The sequence below is a fragment of the Athene cunicularia genome, assembly GCF_003259725.1.
Source record: "Athene cunicularia isolate RWA chromosome 1 unlocalized genomic scaffold, athCun1 chr1_part1, whole genome shotgun sequence".
Taxonomy (NCBI): Eukaryota; Metazoa; Chordata; class Aves; order Strigiformes; family Strigidae; genus Athene; species Athene cunicularia.
In genome coordinates, this window is record NW_020799091.1 from 69,646,222 (window position 1) to 69,662,255 (window position 16,034).

The following is a 16,034-nucleotide window of genomic DNA, read 5'->3' on the forward strand; positions in this document are numbered from 1 at the left end:
GGTGACACTTTTTGCTTATGCACTTTTATTAGACAACAGCAAAAAAAGCCCAAATATCATGCAAAGTACATTTGTAGTGCTACTATTGAAAGAAAAAAAACCTATCTGAAAACCAAAACCCAAAAACCATATGGATCAAATTCAGCTGTGGAAGAAACACATGCGATCTCTGCTGTTTCAGAAAAAAGTTACTGTTTAAAATGAAACTATGATTTGTATCCTGTTAATAAATGAGAGAACCCAGAGCTGAATTTGAATGATGATGAATGAATGAGTCTATGAATTTTGCTAAAAGTTTGCTCTACAGTAGCCACTGGGGAGAGATCTGTAATGAGTGAAATTACTTGAATAGCAGTGATATATCAAGTGTGACTAAGCAGCTTAATCTAACAATCCCTAATAGGAAATTTATGAACAGACTAACAGAAGCACCCATTTAAAGCATATTTTTGTTTTTAATTAAAGTTAATACTCAGTTAATTAGTTCCACAAATTCTAAAAATGGTGGTAATGGAACAATGAGAACAACCAGGATAAAGACAGAGGCAGGAAATTTAGAACTTTGCAGACACTGATTCTAAGGAAGATGTGAAAATACTCCAGCTATTGAAAGGTATCAGAGAGTGTACTGGGCAATTTCAGTGATTCTGCTGTTGTGGACTGTGTGACACTGCACGTGTTGGAAAGATGAGGGCCAGAGTCTGTGTTGTCCATCTCCAGACTTCTGGCCCTGTGGGAGTTGTAAAGGGATCATAATTAGGATTTCCTTCCTGTTTCCTCCTGTAGTCCAAATGATTCCGAGTCAATTCCAATGTTTACTTAAAGAGTATGGGTTTTACTTCCCATTTTTCAGGGACAATATGTGATAGAGCTGCGATCTGTAGAATGACAAGACAACAGTTGTAATGTACATATCTTCTATTGTATTTTCTTTATTTGCTTAATTATTTGCTTGTTTGCTTGGAATGAGGGGAGCTACTGACCTCACTAAATTATTCAGAGATATGGCTGGTCATCTCTCAAGGGGTAACTGGATTGTTAGGGAATGTTTGTCCTTTTCCTAAAAAGGAAGAATAATTTGAAAGACTGTGTTGCCAAGCACAAGAGACAACCTGAAAAAATATACAGAATTTTGCAGTTGTCCTAGCTGAGTGATTATTTAAAATTATTATCAGAACTTGCAGAGCTTTAGTTCAGGAATGAAACACGTTTAAGAGTAATTGTAATTAAACATTTGATTTTCTTTTTTGCTAGACTGAAGACATAGATCTTTTGAAAAGAGAGATTGAACAAGGAGAAAGAGACCTAGAGAAAGTGAAGACCATTCATGCTGAATGTCTAATGATGGATTGTTGTAAAGGAGAAAATGATCCACCGAATAAGTATGTCCTCATACTGTTATTATGTTAATAAGAGATAAGAGCCATCTGTTGCATTTCTCCTTTTTCATTGTATTGCATTTTTAACTTCTGACATTCTCCTCTTTTAAGAAGAAAAGCTGTTGTTTTGGGTTTTTTTAAACAGTTACAGTAATGGAAATAAAAAATCTGGAAAATACACTAATACTGTGATGACTGAAAAAAAAAATCTCAAATATCTTGATGGTATCAAATTATTAGCAAAATTATTAAAGCAAAGAGGTGAAAATATTTTTTTGTCTCCAGCACATGGTAAAGTTGCTCCCCCTGACCTAGACAATTCACAAAAAATTATTGTCCTATAGGTAGAGCTGGCTTGGTATTTCATGACTGAATTGTCACTCATTGGGTTATGCTGATTGAAACATAAATTATGTACAAATGTATTTGTTTAAATGATGGAAAACACCGTGAATGAAATTCAGCTTACTTTTTTCCTCATTTTTGATTATACAATGTGTGTCTGTATGTTCATGCCATATTTAGCCTTTTTTTTTTATCAAAAGATAAGTAATCTCATAGTTAAAAATAGTTTTATGTTTGGCATCCGTTGAAAAACATGTTGCAAATCTCATGGTGCCAAGAACGACCATTCGAAAGGAGATTCTTCTACAGCATACTGAAGGCAGACTCCTGAGTCCCTGTGGAAAAGTTTTCTGCCTCTTTGATTATACTGAGTTTCTGTTTGGGGAATAAACACAGACCTAGCTTCAGACATGAAGTTACTTGTAATCTCTACAAGAGCACAGCCTTAATAGAAAAATAGCTTGCCTGTTGACTTATTTATCTGTGTAGTAATAGTACAAAAGCAACAAAGGACATAAAACCCCCCCAGATTTTAAAGACAGAAATCTATTTAAAAGAGTAAGGTAAAATAAAATGTATCAAAAAGAAGGTAAAATAAATTAAAAATGGAGAGTGCTGTGGAATGATTTCCTATGTGTGGAAGGGCAGGTAACATGTCCAGTATAAAAATGTATAGTATAAATGTGTAAATATAAAGTATAAATATATAAATAAAAGTATAAATGTAAAAATAGTAAAAATGTCCAGTATAAAAGTGTTTATTTCAGATTTTGCATATTTTATTTTTTATTAATGCTGGGATATAGGTATATATGTGTGTGTGTGAGTTATTTTCATTGCTGATAGTAGGTTTACTCTTTCCCTCAGGATTGAAAGTGGCTATTACAGAACATTCTGACCCTATTAAAAGTATGAAATGTTGCCTTAAAAGTAATGAAAATCTTTTAAATAGACTAAGAAAAGACTTCTAAATAGTTTTAAAAATATGAATATTTTAACCTCCTTTGAACTCTCCTTTGAAATGCAGACGAGGATAACAGAAAAGATATTTTTCACTGTTAGAAACATTTTAAATAAATATTTAAATTACCAGAAAACTTCAGCTTGGCATTTTTTAAACCAGTGTTATATGTTTGAAGTAGTATCTTGCTTGTTTCTTCTTTTCATCACTTACAGCACTAATCACAAGCACACACATACTGTGTCTTCTGTAACCAAACATGTTGAAGACCTGAGTACTACTCTTAATAGCAGCGGGGCATGCTGTGCTTCAGAAGAGCCAGCACTGACACCACATCAACAAATCTGGCAAACCACTGCTGACAGTCCAGCCCGAAGGAAGAAAGCATTATATGCAGGTAAGACTAAAATGAACTGTAGTTGTTAGCAGAATGTACTCATTAACTTGACCAGTTTCTGTTAAAAACAACATAAAGCATCCCTCTTTATAGGAACAAATGAAGCCTTTGATGATTTAAATAATAATCTTTCTGAAATTCTAACTAATTTCATTTCAGCAACCTTACTCATTTGACCCAAACAGATAGACAAATGTCTGCTCATCTATGCTTCATCGCAGGCCTTGCAATGACAAATTAACCATTTTGACAGGACATTTTGAACGCTCTGTAACAGTATTTTAACAGTAGATCTTAAACCCTTATCTCTTTTTATTCTAAATAAGTACATCTTTGTCAAGAATGAAGACCTATGTTTCACTAGTTACAGCATTTCTTACACTAATATTTCTCCTTACTACACCTGTAATGCTATGTTTCTCTTTGAAGTATCCTTTGTACGCAGTCTGAAACCAAGTTTACCCAGCTGACATAAAAGAAGTCTTCATCCATGGGAAAGTACAAAGTACAAATTAGTGCTGAAGTAAATTTGTGTTTGATGTCTTGAGTAGGCAGTCCCTTAAAAACTGGGACTGTAGGCCAAAGATGAACTCAAGAATCCCAAACGTGTATTTGAGCAGTAAGTTAGCTCTTCATTTCTTTCCCTTTCAACACCTACAGAGCAAACAAAGACAAGTCTGCTGCGAATCCAGAGCCATAGTGTGAAATTTAGGAAAGAAAGGCCAGAAGAGGGAACATCTCCTGAAAAGAAGAGTTTTTCTATTAAAAAGAGTGTGAACTGTACAACCATTTTCAAAGGAAAGTTGACAGAACAGGAAGCTCTGTGTGGAACAGACGGTAACATTTCTTCCACTGCATTTGTAACTAATGATGCCTCATTTGAAGCAAAACTGTGCAGACCTGCAGTACAAAGGACTGGAACGCAGCAGGGATGCAGAGGGGTGAACATGCAGGAGGGTATTGTAACAAGGTCCTTACAGCTGTGGTCAGACTCCTGCCAGTGCCAAACTATTCAGTTTACAACAGCTTAGTTATGTCCACAGTATGCAGCAGCTGTGATACAGCTATGCCTTGGACTCCTGAAAGTATATCACTGTTGCGTCTTATCACCAGAACAAATAGATTTTGAGAATCTTGTTATACGGTAATGGATTGTTGTTGTGATACGGTAATTTGTCATTATGCTTAATGTTGACGTTAAAGGTGAGAGTGGTGGTTCTAGTTCAATGATACCAATTCTATTTAAATGGAGGTTGCACTTTTCTTAGCCTTGCAAATTCCCCATGCTCTCTGGAACAGATGCATATGTAGAGACAAAAGTATTTCCAATGAGGCTTGGATACATCCAGATAGTATTCATTTCTCTCCGTAATTCTTGCAACTCTGAACTTTATGATACATCTCCTAAGTGGTTCTAAAACCTATGATCCTTAAAGATGTTTGAATTTTTAACATTTCAGCTTCTTATTTTTAGTTCTTTATATAGGTTTTATATAGATCTTCATAGTGATATAGATTAAATTAGCCACTCCTGGCCGTCTCATTAGTGATAGTACTTGGTATCACATCTTGAATTGGGTAATAAACTGGTTAGTCTTTCTTTTTGGGTTATAAGAAATAAATACATACAAAGTTCAATATTTTTTTAAAATTAAATTATTCCCCACCTATTTTATAAATTTCCTCATTGATTAATTAGGGTTTGTCAGGCATATAGTAACACTGTTACTATTTTTCAAGCACCAAGAAACACAGGCCACATAATTCTCATTGATTAATTTAGCAACTGAAATAGACATGATTATGTAGTCTTTGTGACACTGCTAGTAGGCTCAAATAAAAAAAAGATGCTATTATATGTCAGCTTATTTATGTATACTTCCGTATACATACATATATATTTATGTATACTTCCGTATGAGATAATGAAATGCAAATGTTTTATCTTAGATATGAAGATGAAGAAAGCTGTGAAAATGCCATTGAAAAGGTATGTGTGTGCACATATAGATCCATCACAAAAATTATAGTTTATATTTTTCTTTAGTCATTTCAAACTTCTCAAATATATTTCTACCTTGTGCTACACCTTACAGTCTCTTTTTTCTAGTTCTCTAGGTATCTCTTCGGCTCTTTGGTTAAAGACCCATGGCCTGGCTGCCAGGCGACTCACCATCATGGATGCCTTAGCTCCTACAGTTGTCCCTCATGGTACCAAATACACCCCAGTTCTGGACAAGCAGGTAGTTTCTAAAGTATTTGTTGAGGTAAAACTCTTACGCTGTTTCAGTCAAACATAAAGCTTGGTACTGTTTTCAAAAAAATTTCTTTATTAATTTCTGTAAATGTCATAATTACATTCTCTGTTGTTCATTGTAGATGGTTGATGTGTGCTAAATGTATGATGCGTATCTGAATGTTCATTCATGCATCAATAAGAAGATGAAACTGATAGTTAATAGTACTTCTTCCAGACTTTTAACAAGTTTTAGAGCTATATATTTTTCTTCTACAGTTACCAGTTGATGGCAGTGTGCAGCAATTTCTTGAGCACCATAGCCTCTACTGATACATATTAATTCACTGGATTATGTATTTAAGGTCCATAAAGCAATTTGGAAAACTGTGCAGGTGCACAGTTTGTGGATTTGTGCATTCTCAGGGTTTACATGAGACTGCTAAAACCTTTTGAAAAGTATTGGAATTCAGTAATTAAAATTTAATTATGATAGGTGTAGACAATTAGGAGATTGTGCAAAATTCACAATGAATTGTGTATCATGAAGCTCTAACTGCCATTCCACTTAAAGGAAATCCATTTGTGGCAAGTTGCTCTAATTCTTCTCGTATGATGCATCCTATGAAGGTCCTATAAATGTTGCAGATTATTTTCATTACTAATAGTTGTTTCTTTAAACAATACTCAAAGAAGAAGCTAAACAGTATCTGAATAATAAGGGGTGAGAAAGGGTTTTGTAAGGGTTTTGTAATAGAATGTGATATAGAGCTAAGTAAAATATTTATAACAAATTTACAAATTTGTACATTTTAAAATTTTCATATTTGTTTTTTAAATTCAAGAATGGGATTTTTTTTCTATAGCATGCAGATTGTGGAAGCAAAACCAGATCCTCTGTTTTAGTAAAACTAATTTGAACACAAGATCTTTAAGGATTTTTATGAAGTGTGAGCAAGTTTTTTGGAATACAATAGAAAGATAGCTTTTTGTATCAGAAGCATTTTAAAAAGTACATTTTAGCATTTCAGATGTAAAATAGCCATTTCTCAAAAAAAATCAGGCATTCAATAATTACAAAACTGTACAAAACAATCTACTGTAAGTGAAATGCCAAGCAAAAGACACTGTGACTTTCACTTAAACTCTTATGTGTGATTTCTGAGCAGTCACTTCTTTTCCCACCTTCTCAATACACCTGTGAAGTAGAACTTTTTCTTCCATGTTTTAAATAAAGACTCCCTTGAATTCTTTCCAGACAATACTGAGCTGCATTTAAACTGCTATTTGCAAAAACAGTAGTCTGTAAAACAGTGATCATTGAAAATATTCAAAACCATGATTCAGCAAGTGCTATGTACAGGTAATTTTTAATGGCAGTTCATGGGAGTTTATGGTAGTCTAGTTCAGGGCTGAATTAAGTTCAGTGTTCTTGGAATGAACAGCTGCTGTACAGAATCCAAACAGTGATCCATGGTCTTTCTTTAGAATTGGGGATATAAGCACAAAATAACATATAGTTTTTATCACTTTTTCGTACCTGCTAATCCCTGTTAGTTGTCTAATGACACTCAGTTTCTCAGGCACTGGAGAATTATTGTTCTATGTGTAGAGGCATGAGTTTTTCTGGTTCCCAAGCAGAGTATAGAAAGGAAAAATAAGGTTGGGAGTTGTACGTGAGGTAGAAACAGTAGAATTTATGAGCTGTGGAACCTACTCTCCCTCAAGCTTCATGCCAGCACATCAAGGAAAAGCAGAAAATATGTTCTGAGACTAGACATAGAGCTTGAATAGAAGACATTAACAGAATCTTGATTATTCCAGTACTTCAGAAGACTTCATAGATGATAATAAATGTACAGACATTTTTGCATTCTTCCTTCTGATATCTTAGTTTTCTTGTTGTGGAATGCAGATACCTGTTTTTGCTTTTCTGGGGATAGTAAAATTTTGATTTATAGCCTTTTCTAGCAGTGATGATGGAATAACTATGAGCAGTTAGCTCACCTTGGAGGTGCAGCAAACAAAAGGTTTCCATGACAACTGTTCATTAACAGGAGGCTGACCTGTTGTTTTCTGTTCTGTATGACCTGTCAGTTTCACCTGAGTTATTTCAAAGAGGTTAATTCATTAAACTACCATCAGATTCATATCCGGAAAAAAAAAACCCAAACAAAAAAAAAAACCCAAAAAAGACATGGAACTTGTCTAATTTACGCTATAGAAGCAAACCTTCCCTATAGAATCATCTGAGTATCTGTTGCAGATTGTGGCATGTGTGGCAACTTAAAGACAGCTTTGAGAGTCATGGAGTTTTGACTCAATGCTTTGCTCAAAAGAATCAGGTTCAGTTTCAGCCAACAAAAACATCTTTGCTTGGTCTAAAATAACAAAGACTTTCATAGGGTTGTTGTGCTTTGCTTTTGTCTTTAGAAATTTGAAATTTTGGTTTTGAAATAAAGGCCATTTTGAAACATGAATTCTTTTGATATGGAAGTTTAAGTATTTAATTTTAAAAATGACAAAACATTTTGTCACTAAAAAAGCTTCCCTGTGATTTCTTTCTGCTGAATCTGTCAAATTTCACTTGACTTAATGAGCAGTTTTCATTGCTTTAGATGTATGCCTCATGTTTCAAATTTACTATTTGCTAAGAACACATTCCATTCTGGTTTTATTCTTCAATATTGTAATAATGTGTCTATGTTTGTCTGCCCCTCATATTCTATTCAAACTATATTAAATATTTATTTTGCAAATGATGCTGTTTGTACTTGGAGTTACTCTGGGAATGTAGGAGAGGGCTTCTACATGGTGAAGCCCTGCTGAACTTTTAACTTGGTTTGAGTAACATAGCAGACCACAACCATGGCAGGATGAAACTGTAAGTGGGGTACTCCTTAGTTCCTTGATTTAAGCATTCAAACACACCCTTAGAAATGACAGGTAGCCAGATTTCATGGCTCACAGGTCTGGGCAGAGATTTGACTCATCTGTCTCTGGCAAGATATTTCATTGACACGTTCCCATTAACTTTAGCTTCTAAGTGATCTTAAGATTAATATTAGGAGCTTTGATGTGGTCTGGCACTGTTTGGGAACAGATTTATTGATCAGAGAGATGTCCTCAGAAAGAAAGGGGAATATAGAGACACTACTGTTCCTGAAAAAATAGTCATACAGCAGTAATTTGCAATCCAGCTAGGCTGTGATGTTTCAAACACAAATAAAACATCACTGCAAAATTTTCTCAATTAAAGAAATTTTTGTATTGTTTTATTTTATGATTGCTTGCCTTTTATCCCCAACAGGGGTTTTAGTTCTATTTAAATTGAACCTCATCCATCTTTTTGTCATTTATATCCTGAACTCAGACAGGCACTTGGAGAAGCTTCCCACTCAATAGTATGGGTTGAAAACAGTTTTGGGGAGAGTAACATTCTCCATCTTCTCCTATTCTGTCATGTATTTTTTTCTGTTTGTAGTCATCATCAGGACGTTGATATATAAAACAGGTTTTCTTACATGAACTGCTGAGTAATTTAAGAGGCTGAAGGATAATGGGACTTTGAACTGAGAGATAGGAAGGCATATTTCCTCCTCTGTCATTCTTTTCTACCCTTTCTCTGCCTTTTCAAGATCTACTTGTAAGTGTATGACTTCCTATTTTATAAAAGTATGTCTTCATTCTGACATTTCTCTAGGGTGCTCAAATCTTTCTTCTTGCAGGCTTCCAGTGTACCTTTTGGTTGCTCTGATCCTTGGACATGGACTCATGGGCATTTCAGTTATTCTGATAAAGGAAAAGGTGTATGATAAATGAAGTCTTTTTATTTTATTGTATAATAGATGCTACCATTGTCCCATGTCAGCAACAAGGAGAAGCAGATCACACTAATTAATCCTCAGGCAGTGAATCCTGATGCCTATAAAAAGAAGCTGGAACAAGCAGTTAAATCCTATGAAAGGCAAGTCTGCTTACCAGAAATGTATCATGTTTGCAGTCTAATTTCAAGTTTTTTCTTATGTAGTAGGCATTTGCTCACACATGCTTTGCTCAATACTGGTAATTCTGCCCATTGACACACTTTAATACACCATCAACCTATAGGAGAAATGTTTATTTTCTTAAAAAAATAATGCAAAATGAGAAAACAAATAGGCAAGGAGGTAAAAAATAACATGTTGCTCATATTATGTTTGTTCAATGATAAAAAAAGTTAAATTCTTTTACTTTCTGGGCATAAATCTGAAAGCAATAATTCCCAGGGAGGAATCTCCCTGAAATGTACAGTGCTAGCCAAACTTCTAATTTACAATTAAGCTCCTAAATCCGTAGACTTGCAATTAAATTAGTGGCTTGCTTTTTGCTGCCAGCTGCCTAGCACCTAAGTATGGATGCAAGAATGTAACTGAGGAACCTACAAGACATGGGCATTTAAAATATTTTTTTTTGTGAGACAGATATTGTTGTGCTTATTAATTGAATGTTGGTAAAAGCACATCAGAAGTAGACAGGACAAGGACATTAGATCTCTAAGCTGTTTCTTTCCTTGATGTAACTTTGTGGGTTTTTTTGAAGTAATTAATGCAATTATTTGACTACTAATGTCATTCAGTAATCTTATGAGAGCTTTGATTAAATTGTTTTAATAAATATCTTTTTCAGGTTGTATTCTAATGACATTTACAGATGTAACCATTTTATATGACAAAACCTCTTGATGACAAGTGTTTAGTATTTGTTTTCTGATGAATTCCACTGAAGCCCTTTAAGTTTTTTTTCCCCTGTGGCTCTATGATCATACCAGTTCTTTCTAAAGCATGTAACAGCTCTGTTTTTCGTTTCCATTTCCAATCTCTAAATGTATCCATCTTTTCTGATAAAAAACAAGAATTATGATTTACAAATGCTGCTTGCTATGTCTAATATTAATGAAATTCAGTGAATAGAAATCAGTTGGTTTTGTGTGCTCTGTCACTGAGACAATTCTGTTATCAGGCTGATGAAGAATTCACAGGAATCTATATTTGTTGCTCATTTTGACAGAAGGTTCAAGGGGTGTAAATTTAATGGCGACTTCTGAAAAAAATTCAAGTTCTTCATTGCTGTGCCACACCATTGAATTTTTTACATTTATTGACTTTAGTTTTTAGGGAAAGAAAAGTGTATTCTGGTTAAACTCTGATGATCTGCTGACAGCTTTTTCACAGTCTCCCTTAAACTTTGGTGATTGGGAGTACTGTTTACTTATGTTTACCCATAGAGGTCAATGAATCTGTGTATTTACAATAGTAGGATTGAGTTCCCTACTTCTGCGAAAGAGGTGTAATGGAAGAGAGAGCTGCCTGAAGATCCTTATAATCAACAATGTGAAAAACAAGTTCTCATTGCTTTTCCTCTACATGTGAAACACCAGCCCAGTCCAATTTATTTTGCTATCAATGCCACAGTACTTTTCCAGTAATTGAATTTGCAAAAGCTGCAGTTCAGCTTTGTGAATATTGATTGGTCTCAAATTTTTTCTGACATCTATGGATGAGACAATGCATCAGGCCATGCAGGATTCAAGAACAGAAGCAAACATGACAATATATTCCCCATACGCAGATTGACCTTAGCATCAGATTTAGAGGGAGAAAAGTGGTGAGGGCAGAAATTTTGTGCTCTGACAAAGAGAATATCCAGTATTGAAGGAGAAAAACTCTGGAAGCTTCAAAATGTGTATGATCTTGTATAGCCAGAAGCTTTTATAGATTAGTTAGTTATGAGTGTGTACATTTAAAAGTATAGAATAGGCAGTTGAGCATGCTGAGACTGCACATTGTGAATGAACTAAGTAATTTACATTCTAAAAATGCTGGGGTTTGGTTTCTAGTAGATAAAATGAATCATCAAGAAATTAATATTCAAAATCTGGTGTTAATGAGCTTTTTTTTTGTACATGCACCAGTAAATCTGGCAAGACTGTTAAAAATCTAATGGTTACAATCTGAATTCTTCCTAACAATAAATTTATTCTTGTGTTTCCAAAGAAAGTTTGGAATTTTTTCTAGAATTACAGCAGTTAGAATCATCAGTAGAAGTTTATTTGTATAGTATGAAGTGAGTAATGGCTTAACAGTTGGAGATGTTAATAGAGAATAATGTAAACTAGATGACCTAATGAGTTTATAATTTATGTTGAAAAAGCAAAAGCAGAAAGTTTAGTGGTTCTTTTAAAAGATCTCAGAACTGCATTGCTTTGGTATAATCACTTCCATTTTCCTGTCAGTAGTTTTTCTTCATAGCCAGAGTTTAATGAATAGAAACCTGAATGGCACAACTGAGGGGTTCTCTGAACAGAAAAAAAAAAAAAAAAAGCATTGCTCTCCACATGTCTTCAGGCTACAGTTTTCTGAAAGTGTTTAATTGGAACAACTGTGCTTAGCTTAACTGACATTTAATCAGTTCTGTTACTTGATTTAGCTTGCTGATGCTGAAGAGAACCATCCATAGAAAATCCTGGCAGGAAGCAGCAGTGAGTGCCATTAATCCTTCCATGACCCTGAAATAGTCATGCTGCTACTTGATGAAAGATGCTGTTTTCCCATCTTCTCTTGCAGTTGATAATTTCATAGCTGAATGAAAATGATACAGTTTGATGATACAGTGCTCTTGGAATACAAATCAGTGCAGATATCTTGAGAAACTGTGTTTATTTGCTGGTTTTGAGATGATCAGATGCACAAGGAACTGCATTCCCTCAAAAACTGCTTTGCTTTCTTTAATAGGCGCCTAAACCTAATTATTTGGAGAGCACTACCTCAGGAAGAAAGAGAGAAGTAAGCTATCACCTTTTGGTTTTCTAACTTATAGAAATACTTGATATTTTTTTATCACTATTTCTGTAACCAACTGGTTTTATTTTCAGATATTTCATAGTTATACCTTACTCTCAAAAATGTGTATGTGATATGGAGTAATATGAAATTCTGGACCTCCTTCTTGCGGAGCTGATTAATTTTAAAGAGAAGGGCTTGCATTCCATTTGAATGATGCTGGTCTATTCTTAATCTGTATCAAGTGGCAGGACCTTGGTAGGACAGCATGTCATTGCCTTTGGCATCAAGGTAGATCTTGTCTCATCCTGTATAGAACACTTCAGTGGCTGGTTTGTAAAGGTATAATAAGCACCTTTACAGCTTGTGCTGGAACCGTATATCACACTGTAAGTTTGTAGTATTTTAGCTTATTTCTGTATATTGATTTAAAAAACTAGTGACTGTATAAGCAGGACTGACATCAGTGAAATTAGTGTCTGTTTCCTTCAGAGAATAAAGTGAAGATCAATTAATGAAAACTGAATGGGTGTGAAATATTGCTAGGCAGAAAAATGGAAATGAAAACTAGAATGCTTTTAAGAGAACTTAAGCTAACGAGCAAAAAATACACAGTTCTATCATCAATAAAGAGAACTAAAACCCCATTGTGGTGCAGAGAGGAAGGGAAATCTGTTAAACAAAAGAACAGCGTATAATTAAAAAAAAAGAAATAGATGTCTGTTGATAGAAAATGAGTTGTAGAGTACAGAAATTTGACAGGGTGGTATCCAAAATATTTTACTTTAGGTAGCATATGGCTAATTATGTATAGCCATAAATATTATGTATATAAGGAAAAAAAAGTCCTAGCAATTCTGTAGTCTGCTGCTAGAGGGACATATTAAAATTGTTAATATTGGTGCATAGAAATTGAAATATTTGATCTATTTCTTTTATAAATTTACAATTTGAATGATCATGCTCATGTATTACAAAAGGATGACAACATACTTCTGAAATTAGTAATCCAGAAGGAGAGAATAATAAACAAAGTCTACCAACTTCATCACAGGGGTCCAGAAATAATTGATTGAGGGGATTTCTGGTTCACTAGCGTGTATTAAAATGTTATCTCAGATACTAGGGAAATCCAAATTTACTAGAGAAGTGGTAATATTATGCTTGTGTTCAAAATGTTGAGAGGTCCAACTCAGGAGGTAAGTTAGCTTGATACTGATTATAAATTAATAACAGATTCAGGTAAAAGAGAACAAAATCTAGTAACTATACCAGTCAGGTTAATTTCAATACAAAGTAGTTCCTGAGGAGCAGAGAGATAAGCAGTAGCAAAAGGTAGGGCAACATGGTAGGCATGACCATGGTTGCATGTGTTGGTAAGGCAGACACTTAATTACTCTCTCCAGTTCTAGATTTCACATTTTTTTAAATGTTGGCAAAGCTGTAGAGAAGAGCCATAAAAGAAGAAGAGCTACTTTTTGAGTTCTAAAATGAAGTATGTTACTTCTAATTGGAGATATAAAGAATTCTACCTGTTCTGGATTTTGGAGGGTTTGGTTTGTTTTTATCAAGATGACTGTATCTAATTCACCTTTCGGTTTATAAATACCTTTATAAAGGTGTGTGTAGCTTCAAGCTGGCTCTTTAGTGGACATTTGCATAATCAATCCACTGGCATGGATGGAAGCAAACTCCTGATCACGGAGTAAAATTGACCAGTGCAGAACTGACAGAGGAATAAGCAGCAGGAGATTGTATCTTTTTTTATGTGATCAGTGAAGACTGATGTGGCAAATCAGGACACTAATATTTTAGAATGTCTAGATGCTTGCCACGTCACCCTGGCTGATGCTCCAGAAGGGTGAGGGATTTCCATAATTTCTCAGTTGTACCTGCAAGTTATTTATTGATGCCTCACATATTCTAGGATATCTAAAATGGCACCAGACACCTATGCTCAGCCACTTGAATTGCTCTGTAGATGTCTGTGCTGGTTTTCGCTGGGGTAGAGTTAATTTTCTTCATAGTAGCTGGTATGGGGCTATGTTTTGCATTTGTGCTGGAAAGAGTGTCGATACTTCATGGATGTTTCAGTTATTGCTGAGCAGCGCTTACACAGAGTCGAGGCCTTTTCTGCTTCTCACACCACCCCACCAGTGAGGAGGCTGGGGGTGCACAAGGAATTAGGAGGGGACACAGCTGGGACAGCTGACCCCAGCTGACTAGGGGGGTATCCCACTCCATATGGCATCATGCTCAGCATATAAAGCTGGGGGAAGAAGAAGGAAAGGGGGGACATTCTGATCAATTTTGTCTTCCCAAGTCACTGTTACATGTGATGGAGCCCTGTTTCCCTGGAGATGGCTGAACACCTGTGGGCCGATGGGAAGAAGTGAATGCATTCCTTGTTTTGCTTTGCTTGTGTGAACATCTTTTGCTTTATTAAGCTATCTTTATCTCATTCCATGAGTTTTCTCACTTTTACTCTTCCAATTCTCTTTCCCCATCCCACCTGGGGGGAGTGAGCAAGCGGCTATGTGGTGCTTAGTTGCTGGCTGGGATTAAACCATGACAATGTCTTTCTATGGTTAAGTCAGATATGATTGTTTGACCAAACACAGCAGTAGCTGAATAAAACACAATTAATTATGGCATACAGAAGATAGATTGGATGAATCTTATGGTTTATTCTGCCTTAATGCTTTGTGATTGTATTTGTAAAGTACTGTTAAAATTAAAATTCTTCCTACTTGTGATTACTAATTAAAAAAAAAAAAAAATTTTTTTTTTAAAGATTTAAAGAGGATGGGCCAGTCCAATATATGCAGCATAAAGAAGCCTTGCTGGGGGCTTTAGAGAATTTGGGATGGCCAATTTCCTGTGAAGATGTAATACTGTTAGAAGATGAGATACTGGCAGCTTTAACATATATACAACAAGCCTCTGATCTTCAGGAAGCTGTCAAAAAGGAAACTGAGAAAAGCTCAGAGTCACACATAGGCAACAATAAAAAGGTAATAGATTGGAAGCGATTTTTTTTTCCTCCCAGATATTCCTCTCCAGTATGTTCTTCTGGAATAATTTTTTCCATGATTATAGCTGATAAAGTAGGCATTTAGAATGATGCTATACAAATGGATAGAGGAAAGAAGGTACTTAAAAAGAGAGCAAGCTTTCAATGACTTTTTCAAAGTACCAGTGAAGCATAAGTTCTGGAGCTGAGAACGCCACGGAAATCAAGCCTCTTAGAAATAAATCTGAGGAAAGTATCTATCTTCTCTGCAATGACAGCAGAAATCTATATGAAAGAAGAGAAAGAAGATATATTTTAAAAGCAATTATGATATAAGATTGTGTTTGGGTTAATATTTGATAAACAGGACTAAAAGACCTTGTAATGTTGGAGTAATTCATTGTAGTCTTCTGTGTTTTCTTGTAAGAGAAAAGATGAAGAGGTGCGATTCACCTTCATATTTGGAGACTGAAATTTAGCTGTCCATAAAATGTAGGCATACACAAACTGGTGGCTAATCGCACAGTGTTGTCAATGGTGTCAGTGGCATCTGGAGCTCATCCTGAAGTGGTTACCTACTTTTGGCAGGTCAAAGTGCTCTCTCCATTCCATTAATACATTAGCAGAAAGCAATATAGCTGCTCTGGAACTGTGGTTAAAGTTTGTGATTTTTGATTGAGATATCTATCTCTGTCCCCAGATGAACCTCTGAGTTTACTTGGAATGCTATTTAGAGGTTTAATGAAATGCATATGGAAATACATGAAGCAATAAATATAAAACTAAGGCTAGTAAGTTATTTTAGGCTGCCCTATTGGAAGAGAGAACATACTTTTTCATTTTAGCTTTTTCTGTGGTGGTATATATGGTCAGAAAATATAT

At 35.1% G+C, this 16,034-nt stretch overlaps 1 protein-coding gene across 1 annotated transcript in view; it reads left to right on the forward strand.

The window, feature by feature from the left end:
- VWA3B (von Willebrand factor A domain containing 3B) overlaps positions 1–16,034 on the forward strand; it is a 62,823-nt gene that overhangs the window by 33,395 nt on the left and 13,394 nt on the right. The window contains 7 exon segments of the mRNA XM_026849811.1: positions 1,255–1,382; positions 2,901–3,082; positions 3,743–3,942; positions 5,179–5,349; positions 9,167–9,285; positions 12,092–12,142; positions 14,934–15,153. Coding sequence (XP_026705612.1) covers positions 1,255–1,382; positions 2,901–3,082; positions 3,743–3,942; positions 5,179–5,349; positions 9,167–9,285; positions 12,092–12,142; positions 14,934–15,153 — 1,071 coding nt within the window.